This window comes from Medicago sativa, chromosome 6 (genome assembly GCF_051527215.1).
Source record: "Medicago sativa cultivar Bolivia chromosome 6, Bolivia_mono, whole genome shotgun sequence".
In the NCBI taxonomy this organism is placed as follows: Eukaryota; Viridiplantae; Streptophyta; class Magnoliopsida; order Fabales; family Fabaceae; genus Medicago; species Medicago sativa.
In genome coordinates this window covers 53,940,304-53,952,104 of record NC_140754.1, presented here as the reverse complement: position 1 = coordinate 53,952,104, position 11,801 = coordinate 53,940,304, and the positions used below count along the sequence as shown (strand labels likewise).

The following is an 11,801-nucleotide window of genomic DNA, read 5'->3' as shown; positions in this document are numbered from 1 at the left end:
AAATTTGTGTTTGTTTGTCATAATAAAAATCACGTAGGGATATTGCATAGCGGGGTTCGAACCCCGGATACTCCACTTCTCCACAGTTTAATTGTATGAGCTCTAGCCACTAGGCTACTTGACAAAAAAAAATCACATTTAAAAAAAATTAATTTGTTTGAACACAACTATAGAAAAAAATTGTTACGAAATTATCTTAATATTCCGACATTTATTTTCTCTCCCTATAAAAGACATAGAAAATCTTTCAAAAAAAAACGAAAAAAGACAGAAAAATATTTCTTGAAATATTTATGTCAAATAAGAAAAACAATCTATCATTTAAAAAAAAAAAGTGTTTGTTCTATGTATGATTTAAAAACAATTTAAAAAAATCAAAATAAATGTGCAAGGTATTTTACTCGGTCACTCCCCTCAACAGATTTTCCGCCGCTTAAGCCTCTTTCCTCATCTGATTTTACTCGGTCTCTCTTTCTCTCTCTCTCTCTCTCACATGATAATAACACAACTTAATTTTCCTTAATAAATTAAATTATATTTTCATGAGTCTCTCTTTACCAACGCACACTCCCATGCTTTTGTAGTTCTTTAATTTCAACCTTACCCAAGGTACTTTCCTCTTTTCTCTCATCAATTTTATTTCTCAATAATTCTCATGTTTTTTTACGGTCAGCTTGTAGTTAGTCTTTAATATGAATTGAATATGTTTTCCTTTCAGTTTCTCGTTTGGCCTCTATGGTAACTATATCAAATATGAATCACTTTTTTTGTGTTTTGATTTACTTATTTTGCTTATGTTCCTTTTTGAAATTTGGTGTAGCCATGAAAAGAAAAAAGGGTTCAATTACCCCTGTTAGGGCTAGCCAAAGATGCAATAAAGGAAAAGGGAAAGTTGAGGAGGCAGAAAGTCATGAATGTTGCCATTATTTTGATATTCTTCCACCCCACCTCACCACCCACATTCTGCTTCAACTTCCCATCAAGTCTCTTCTCATTTGTAAATGTGTGTGCAACATTTGGAAAGGAATAATTTCAGAACCACATTTTGCTAAATTACACTTTGAGCAATCACCAATTAGTCTCATGATACGAACAAGATACTATAGACGAGTATCAAGAACCCTATACCTTCTTGAGTGCGATCCTGAAAAGTTTGAGATTGGAAGCAACAATCATGTGAAGCTTGAGCCTATATTCAGGCTTCCTCTTCGTGGTGATGTCAAATCACTTAGGATAAAGTATAAATCTAAGCACCCTTATATTGCTTGCAACAGAGATCGTGATAATTATAGTATTGTGAATTCTTGTAATGGCTTGCTATGTTTGTCTCAACCAACTACCGGAAACCCTTTAGTGATCTGCAACCCATTCATGGGGGAATTCATAAGACTACCTGAAGCCACTGCCGTTCGTATGCCGAATGACACGGTTCGTGTAATAGGACAAGAAGCTGGTTTTGGTTTCTATCCTAAAACTAATGAATATAAGGTAATACATATTTGGAGGAGACGTGTTATACATGTCAATTCCTCAGACTCTGAGCATGTGTTCCTTGTTGAGATACACACACTCGGAACACCAACATGGAGAAATATCAATGTGGATCCTCAAATTTCATTTTCATGTCTTATGAATCCCACTTGTGTGAATGGTGCACTTCATTGGATCAGATTTGAGGGAAGGCAAACGTCTATATTGTGTTTTTGTTTTGAAAGTGAGAGGTTGCAATCATTTCCCTCTCCCTCGTTTGGCAGTCATGTCCAGGACCAAATTGATAACTATGGCTATTTGTCGAGTAACATACGTATTAGCATGGGAGAATTAAAGGGATTTCTATACATTTGTGACTCAAACTTCTTCAAATATGTTACAATGTGGGTTATGAATGAATATGGCATTGGAGAATCATGGACTAAGGTTTACCACATTGATACTTTGACCAATCCTTTACCGTGGCGTCATGCTTTGTGTTTTCCGGTAAAACACTTTGAAGAGGGTGCTGCCGTATTGTTATATCATTCTTATGATTGTTTTACTTACTATGAGCCTAATAAATATGGAGTCAAGGGTTTTCGAATTCATGGGTATTCTTCAAGGTATTTTAAAGGATATTTTGAAGTAATTCCACATATTCCAAGTCTAATCTCATTGAAGGATGCCGTGAAAGGAGACAATATTGAGGTGTTGAATATCCACTCAGGGTAAGAATCTAATTTATAACTTAATTTCTCTGATTCAACAATTGAATTTGATGGTTGACGCTCCCATAAAAAGCATAGTAATTAATTTTAATTATAAAACTAGTATTCAATGTCATTATATTTGGAGAAAGGAAGACTTGTTAGGTATATGTTTTCTCACTTGCTTATGGCATTTCCTCAATCATTTTCTTTTACAACTTACACACACACACACACACACACACAGGGGGGCGGAGCCACCTCTTAGTGAGGGGGTGCACCTGCATACCCTGGAATTTTAAATTTTCAGCCAATAATCTTGTTTTATTTCCATTTGCACACCCTCAAATATTTATTTTGCACCTCTACACTCCGTTTCACCAACATTAGTTTTTCTCTCACCTTCTGACGCTTAAGAGTTGGCACCACTACACACTACCATACAACTTTTAATTACTTCTCTCTATTTTATTTTATTATATTATTGCTTAAAATTTCTCTTCAACGTTAAAATAAAATCATGTGGATCACGTGTAATGCAAGTCTGTGATAAGAAGTTTACCACTAATTAAGGTATAAGACTTAATCTAACTTTTGCAAATGACATAGTATATTTTCTTTTAAGGGGATACAAATGACATAGTATATATTTGTTTTGGACAGAAATGACATGATATATATAATGCTCAATAAATAAATTAATATTATTTTACCATTTTTTTTAGATAGACGAAAAAACAAAGTCATTATAAACTTCCATATAAGTTGAGGTGTTGGAGTTTAAGTTCACGTCCGACCTAAAAATTTCAACATTTATACTAGTTGAGACATGTCGACATCTCTACTACTTTTAAATTATATTTCGTGCTATTTACGAAAATGACTAACAACTGATAATCAATTAATAAGCTCTCAAACAAAGAAGCTAGTTATTAATAAGAATAATTTTGCAACATTATTGAATTTATGTTTAACTTTTTTAAATTTGTGTAAGAAAAACCTAGATCGACATTGTATCTAAGAATTGATGAAGTATTTTCTAGTATTTCATATTTTTTTTTCTTCTAATTCTAGAGACTATGACTCTAACCATCAATGACATATATTATTGATGATATTTCTCTTGCTAGTTCCGACCGGAAAAATATTATAACTTTTTATTTGTCTAAAAATCATGAAAGATACAAAAAAATTATGTGCTTTTTTTAAAAAAATTATTTGGTAGAGTAAAACAATTAAATAATTATAAATTTTGCAGTTTCAATTTATTCTTATTTTACCATTTTCTTTATAGATGAAAAGTTAATACACTAAAACTTAGAATCTTATAATGTGTGTGTGTGGATATATTAATGAAGCTAAAAAGTTTGCATCACCTGATCTAGGGTCCTGGATACGCAACTGTATATATATATATATATATATATATATATATATATATATATATATATATATATATATATATATATATATATATATATATATGGTGGTTATTTATGTTTTAATTTTAGCTCTGTTTTGTTATCTAATAACTACTGCCTTTAATCACATCTTGGCACTGACAATTAATGGATATAAGGGGACAATTTTTAGTTATTAAATCCATGTAAATTTCTTTCTATGTTGATAGAAGAGGAAAAAATGGACAGTTTATGTAATGTCAATTTTCAAATCTTCCTTAGCTACCAAGTAGTAAATTGTTTTTTAAGCTTATTCCATCTCCCTACAAATTGCAATTTTAGCTAATATTACTTAGTCATCGTTCCCTAATATTGTTTTCTTTTATATAGGTGTGGAAAGTTTAAATTGCGGGAAGAAAAAATAGTGATCTATTTGTCTCAACAGATTGTTTGAGACTTGACAAACACGGATTCTTCATTATCTTATGTTGACTTGATAAATATATCTTCCTCTTCATCCGACGGTGAAGAATTCGATGAAGAATGTGTTTCTCAAGAAGAGTATGTTTGTTTTCGCATTTATGAGTTATTTTGGTGATTCAATTTTGATTTTTAGATTTTAGAGAGTCCTTAACTTTTGAAAACAATGTTTACGGTGATGATCTTAGGGATATCCCTCTAGAATTACAGAAAGCGAGTTTTCAAGAATACGCGCAACAGTTTCTTGCATAAATATCATGTCATTTCAGGATATGGAATATTTAGTACTTATTTAAAGGATAAGGATAATGTTGTTGAGAATTATGAAAGTGGCAATATGATTCGTACAAAACCAAAACCATCATTATCCGATGAAGTTGGGGTTTTACTTGAAGAAACACACTCATTGAATTATGAGGGTCACTGCAAAACATTACCTTATTGATTGATGGTTTCCAAATTATATCTTAAGTATTTTGTTTTTCCTTGTCTGTCTCGGAAAAAAGGGAAAGAAGAGCGGAAACCACATGTTTACAATCTGTTGTTTCTATTCAAAGAGACAATGGCATGTTTGATTTTAACCAATAAAAAATTGATGAACTGTTCTAACCTGTTTTAGTCTTTAATATGATACTTGTTACTAAATTTTTTCTAACTGATAGTACTATATTACAACTTAATTTTTTCCAAACAATATTCTGCATCAATAACAGAAGATAGTATCATATTTTTCTAACTGATTGGGATTATCTGAAATCTGATTTTCGATATAAATCGTATCATAGATATCACTACGCTTCCAAGCCTAGCATATGAATATTGTTTGCATTTCTATGAGTTTATGTGAATAGTTATAGTTATTATATTACTTAATATATTTGGTCCTGCCACCTTCCTACACCGCGTTCGCTTATCTGGATCAACCGATTGTTTTTATGTTCATTTTGATATTATCATGGCATTAATGGTTGATTTTTTTGTCTTGACATAGTTATCTTTGCAATGTACTGTTGATCAACTTCATTTACCTTAAAGGAATTTTCATTCATTGCTCATATTTAGTGAGCCAGATCAACTTCATTGTTTTGACTTTGCTTCGACTTTTGGTTCTAGGCCTTTATTGAACAGCGCCAACGTGATTTTTATCTTCCAAATCATACTACAAAATTAATCGTTATAAATTTTTTGTCTCGGGTTGAGAATCTAGTTCTATTGCCTGGTCTTAATGTTTCATCTTATTTACAGATTTTGATTCTCAATGGACTGCTCCTGTCAAAGAAAAAGTGGATTATAATATTAATAAAGGCTAACAAATCGTTTTTACAACCTCAAAGGATATTTGGTGCGTTGTTCATTGTGTCTCTCTTTCTCTTTATGATATTATTAGTTTGAATTTGCTTTATTCCGTTAATTGTTAGCTACACCTGTCAATTGGTGAATTTAACATGGTTTTGATTCTAAGGTAACTGATATTGTTTCAGATGATGCAATTTTTTATACTTGGTTTATGTTCTGCCCAACTATACTGCTTTTGTTCTCAATTGTGAAACCATGTTCTTATTCTTAGAGAAAACTTAAGTTTTTGACACCCAAATAAGCGTGTGGAAATGAGTAAATAAAACATTGAAACTGAGATATAGACAACTCAAAAATCAGTTCAAGAAAACAGAAATAGTTTGGTTTTCATAAAAACAAAATGTTTTGTTTCCATAGAAAAACAATTTGGTTCGTAAAGGTTAACAAACAATTCAGTTCTGCAAAGATAGGTCAGTTCGAATTGAAGATATAGAACGATGTTAATTGAACCTTAAAACCAGTTCTGTTTGGGACAAGTTATTAATGGTTCGGTTTAGCCAAACTGATCTTGATTTAGGTTTTGTTTTCTTCTTGAAATGGACTATAAATAGTCCTAATTTGAGTACTATAGTACTAATTTGAGTATTTCCAATCTTGTTTCCGATTAACTAGAAGGCAACATAATTTGGCTACATGTCTTAGTAAACAGACTTATAAAATTACCTTATGATTCACCATAATTGGGTCATCTACTGTTTCCCCATCTTAACTCGGATCTCGGCTAAGCCATGTAAACACAATCACCCTCTTTGGTCTTGTTTCTTGTCATCTATAGCAGAATAGTAGAACGGAACGATAGGTGGCTGCTATTGAAAGTCTGAGGGGTTTTCTGTAGCACCTGCTATAGCATCATGGAGCAGCTATTTATAGTTGCGACTTGGCTTCAGGAAAACATTTGAGTTTTAAAGATAGGTGGATTTTATGTTTTCTATACTTGTTTTTGGTATTTACCTATGTGTTTGCTTAAGACCTATATGAATTAAGAGAATGAACAAACAATCAAGATGACTGTCGACTGAGATACAATCTTTGGTAAATTATATTAAGGAGATGGTTGTTTGAATTTTTGACCGAGAGCAAGGTTTTATCTGTGTTGCAGGTTGTATAAAACTGACGATTCATTTAAATAACCAAGTTGCATGAGGTCATCCGCTCCATCAAGAATATCAGGATGTGTAGGCAAAAATCTGATCTTGACTCTGCTGCTCAAGTTTAGCAGAGGGGCTGCTTCTTCTAGAGCACCTGATCCATTCACATCATCCACAGCATTGCTCTCCGTATAATCACTTTGATTTTATGAATTGTTTTTATTATTACTTATATCACCCAGCTCAGACTGCTCATTATGTATCTTGCTGGATACCTGATTATTACTATGCTCTGAATCATCAATTTGTAAGCTTTGTTGGATATGTTCATTGGCTCTATCTCTGATTGCCACCGCCCACCAAATCAACATTTTGCCCAGTATAATCTCTTCTTTCACACCCATCACTGAATGATGACTGCCTATCTACTAACTCATTTGAAAGCACTGCAACTGATTTCCTTCTACGTGGGCAGTAGATTCTTGACAATCTAAACTCTCACATGTAATTCCTTCTAGACAGTGGTCACCAGATATCCCTACCCAAATATCTCTTTTGTTAGTAGGTTCAATGACCATACATGAACTGCTTTCTCCAGTTTGTTCATTATTGATGAGGCTAAATATTTCATCGACTTTAACATTAAGATACCTTTGAATATACGTTATCAAAAAAGAATGTTTAGCAATATCCTTAATCGTCTTACGCGAGTTACCTGCAATTCTGTAAGCATGTCTCAAGAGGTCGGTCAAGGAGTAATCTTTATTGTTGTAACAAAACGGACAACGATATATCGAATCGGAGATTTTAAACTTGTAGTAATCATCCTTCAACTTGTTGTAATATCTACGCTCATAGTATTCCAAAATGAGATTCACGGGTATGTTCTAATTTTTGGTACGTAACAATAGTATGGTTGTTATTACGAACCTTAATAACCGGAATTGGTTCTCCTCCCCTGTTCGGATTGTTTTTGTTGTTGTTGATATTGATGTTGTTCTTGTTGACATTGTTGTTGTTGATGTCGCTGGCGGTGTTATTCAGGTTAGTTGTGAACATCTCCATTTGTGCAGCCAAAGCATTGAGGATCGGGGTAAGAACTGCGACAACCTCTTTCGTCACCGGTTCAACTCCCATGGCTGATCACGTTAGGAAAAGAACAGGAGAAACCTGCTATAATACCAACTGACGCAGTCGGAAGCGTAGGCTAGCAAGCGCTAAACCTAATATATGATTGATAGGGAAATAACAAAAATCCTAAGGGACCGAAAATAACAAACTAAAAATAAAACAAACAAATAATAAAATTAGGCTGAAATAATAAAATCACTAAAGAAACTCATCTATTTCTATATATGATTGATTATGGATATGCCACATTTAATCCCAAATATATACTCTTGTTCTTAATAAACTGTAGGTATCAGGCGACGTACATTATAATATATCAATAAACAAATTTGTATTTTTCGGATTAGATTGAATTTTTGGATTTCATATTTGTCTCTGCTTTGGCCATCAACTTAGTTGGGTTATATGCATTTTATTGATGAGAACGAATATTGTTAGCAAAAACAAATCAAAAAATAACTAGAACCAACCATGCAGTAGTGGCCAATGGATTTTTATTCCCAATTTAAACTAAAAGATTGACGCTTTTATGTTTTTTTTTTAAATAAATAAAAGAACAAGCTTAAAAAACATGCATCAACAATAAAGCAATGTTATTAAAGTAAACATCAAATAGCTTATAATCCAACATCGATTAAAGCATATTTTACTATACTAATACTAGTAATGTACATATGCACATAATTTTACAATGCTACCACTATCTAACTAATAAAAAATTCCCCATTTTGTTGTTATATAAAGAAACGATATGAAGAGTCGAGTTTCATGGTACACTACTAAAGCCTTCAAAGTCTACTACTCACTTAACATTAGAGGTTACTTTTTTCCTCTCTATCTTCAACGATGCTACATGCACCATTGTCCATTTGTGTAAAATTGAGTGTCATGGTTGCAGCATCCAAAGCCCGAGAAAAGTGAATATAGTAGACCTTTAGTGATAATTTTGAAAGAGATATCTCTACAGTATCTCTCTCATCATTTTGAAAGGGATAATCAACAATTGTTTCATAACGTACGACATTGGGAATGCAACCATTGTCCTCCATTTTTGAAAACAAAGCTAGTGCTTCATCGAAATATGCACATTCAAGGGATTCAAGGTAAGTTATGAACTTAATTTTGAAATTTTTCAGTGCACTAATGACACGATTTTGATATGCGAAGGATCTTGGGTACACTTTTAGTGCATTAAATCTTTATTTAGAAGTTTTGAATTAATACTAGGTTCGAAGGCGAATTTCTTCAAAAGTAAATTGTACACTTTCATAGAAGTGGGGTCAAGATTCTTCCTTGGCGTCGAGATTCTTTTTGATTTATGGGAGTTTCAGTAGGAGCTAAGCCAAGAAGTGGCGGAGCCACGTTTAGCAATGTGTGGGCTTGTGCCCCCACTAATTTGTAAAGATTTCTTCATGCATATGCAGACACATTACACACTCTATACATTTATTATTTATTTATAACATTTACTCAAAAAAATGTGTATTAGTGGCTATGAACAAAAATACTCACTGCATCTCTCAACATCAATATCTTTTACCTTCGTTTAATTTTTTTTAATAATTAATATATAATATTAATGTAACGTAATATTATGAAAAAGCTTAAAGGTTTTGAATCAAGAGGGGTTATCAATTTTTCTATTAAAATTACAAAAATAAACTTTGTTTTTTATTTGTCATTTTGATTTTTAAATGTGTCTTTAGTCAGTTAATTTAATCTTTATATATATTTTTCAGTAATATTATACAATTAGTAACAAAAGAAACATTTGAAAATGTGTTCATCGTTTTGATAAAATTCAAATATTTTATTGATAACACATCACACATTTAGAGACCAAAATGACTACTCCAAATTGGTATTGGTCTCTAAATTATTATTGTACGTTGGCGTCAAAATTGTTTAAGATAACCCTGCTACAAAATTAAAATAAGATTTCCAAATTATTTAAGATGACCTTGCTACAAATTTATATATATGGTGCCCCCACTACTCAAAGTTCCTGGCTACGCCACTGCAAGAAGATACACAACCTGGATTCTGGTAATTGAAAAGGTAGATATTTATAAATTGGCGAAACACCATTATTGCTCAATTCATTATTAAGAAGCATACCACTCTTCTATTCATCAATCTACATTGTGCTTAAAAAAGTAATAAATATATTGATTCAAGTTCAACAAAGATTTCATTAGCGGCGACCTAGAACTGCCGCAAAATTCAACTTTTGAATTTCCTGCCCATACTTTTGAATCCATCAGAAGCCCTTGTTTTTTTTAAGAAGATTGTTCTCAAAGCGGTTTTGCAGCGGCATGTTTATGCCGAAAAAATTCAAATTTGAATTTTTCATTCCTACAATGCATAGCTAAACTCCATCGCATATTTCAAAATTTGAATTTCCCGCACATCATATACAGCGCCCGTGATCTGTCAGAAAAGTTTTTATAGGGTTGTTTTGATTTTTTTTTTTTTACAACCTGCACTTTTTAGTAGTAGAAGATTAAGATGTATTGTTTTGTGGTGAGGTGTCTCTGGGTACTTTTGTGCCACCAAAAATACTCTTGTTTGGACGGAAATTATTGCTAGATAGGCTTCTAATAAGAGTTAAATTAGGGAGGAATGGTGTCGATAGGGAAATTTATCAACAATGTTATGTTTACTGTTTTGATGGTATAGAGTCGTGAAATCATATGTTTCTAAAATGTTTACAAATTCGACAGATTTGAAGTTAATTTTAAATTGCTGGATTGAAAAGAAGATGTTTGGAGGATTGAGTTAGTTGATAATTTCCTTTCGTTTAATTACCTTTGCAGAGGAAACAAGACTACGAAATTGTATCATTTTATTTGGTTAGAAGGGCAATGACATTTTTTTAAGGGAAAAATTGTGCGGATTGTACAACTTCTTCTTCTTCTTCTTCTTCTTCTTCTTCTTCTTCTTCTTCTTCTTCTTCTTCTTCTTCTTCTTCTTCTTCTTCTTCTTCTTCTTCTTCTTCTTCTTCTTCTTCTTCTTCTTCTTCTTCTTCTTCTTCTTCTTCTTCTTCTTCTTCTTCTTCTTCTTCTTCTTCTTCTTCTTCTTTCTTCTTCTTCTTCTTCTTCTTCTTCTTCTTCTTCTTCTTCTTCTTCTTCTTCTTCTTCTTCTTTCTTCTTCTTCTTCTTCTTCTTCTTCTTCTTCTTCTTCTTCTTCTTCTTCTTCTTCTTCTTCTTCTTTCTTCTTCTTCTTCTTCTTCTTCTTCTTCTTCTTCTTCTTCTTCTTCTTCTTCTTCTTCTTCTTCTTCTTCTTCTTCTTCTTCTTCTTCTTCTTCTTCTTCTTCTCTTCTTCTTCTTCTTCTTCTTCTTCTTTCTTCTTCTTCTTCTTCTTCTCTTCTTCTTCTTCTTCTTCTTCTTCTTCTTCTTCTTCTTCTTCTTCTTCTTCTTCTTCTTCTTCTTCTTCTTCTTCTTCTTCTTCTTCTCTTCTTCTTCTTCTTCTTCTTCTTCTTCTTCTTCTTCTTCTTCTTCTTCTTCTTCTTCTTTCTTCTTCTTCTTCTCTTCTTCTTCTTCTTCTTCTTCTTCTTCTTCTTCTTCTTCTTCTTCTTCTTCTTCTTCTTCTTCTTCTTCTTCTTCTTCTTCTTCTTCTTCTTCTTCTTCTTCTTCTTCTTCTTCTTTTTCTTCTTCTTCTTCTTCTTCTTCTTCTTCTTCTTCTTCTTCTTCTTCTTCTTTCTTCTTCTTCTTCTTCTTCTTCTTCTTCTTCTTCTTCTTCTTCTTCTTCTTCTTCTTCTTCTTCTTCTTCTTCTTCTTCTTCTTCTTCTTCTTCTTCTTCTTCTTCTTCTCTTCTTCTCTTCTTCTTTCTTCTTCTTCTTCTTCTTCTTCTTCTTCTTCTTCTTCTTCTTCTTCTTTCTTCTTCTTCTTCTTCTTCTTCTTCTTCTTCTTCTTCTTCTTCTTCTTCTTCTTCTTCTTCTTCTTCTTCTTCTTCTGCTCCTCCTCCTCCTCCTCCTCCTCCTTCTTCTTCTTCTTCTTCTTCTTCTTCTTCTTCTTCTTCTTCTTCTTCTTCTTCTGCTCCTCTCCTCCTCCTCCTCCTCCTCCTCCTCCTCCTCCTCCTGCTTCTTCTTCTTCTTCTTCAAGATATCGTATTATTACAACCCAAGAAAAAACATAATTTCTATCAACCAATTCTTAAAAAAATCA

General features: G+C 32.5%; 1 protein-coding gene across 2 annotated transcripts; it reads left to right on the top strand.

Annotated features, from left to right (window-relative positions):
* The first annotated feature begins 795 nt into the window (after positions 1-795).
* LOC146915688 (F-box/kelch-repeat protein At3g06240-like) lies at positions 796-7,329 on the top strand. Of its 2 annotated transcripts, XR_015014717.1 has the most exons (4): positions 796-2,201; positions 3,971-4,141; positions 5,306-5,402; positions 6,516-7,329. XR_015014717.1 is itself a non-coding variant. In XM_085718040.1 (2 exons), the coding sequence occupies exons 1-2, from the start codon at positions 823-825 to the stop codon at positions 4,032-4,034; spliced, it is 1,443 nt and encodes a 480-aa protein (XP_085574166.1). In that variant the 5' UTR covers positions 796-822; the 3' UTR covers positions 4,035-4,669. The 2 variants fall into 2 exon arrangements, 1 of the variants encoding a protein (XP_085574166.1); XM_085718040.1 differs by lacking the exons at positions 5,306-5,402; positions 6,516-7,329 and having other exon boundaries at positions 3,971-4,669.
* The last annotated feature ends 4,472 nt before the right edge of the window (positions 7,330-11,801 follow it).

Excerpts from the sequence above, each read along its gene's own strand:
- LOC146915688 (XM_085718040.1), top strand. The coding sequence starts at position 823 with ATGAAAAGAAAAAAGGGTTCAATTACCCCTGTTAGGGCTAGCCAAAGA. Across the intron at positions 2,202-3,970 it reads GTGTTGAATATCCACTCAGG|GTGTGGAAAGTTTAAATTGC; the intron begins GTAAGAATCTAA and ends TCTTTTATATAG.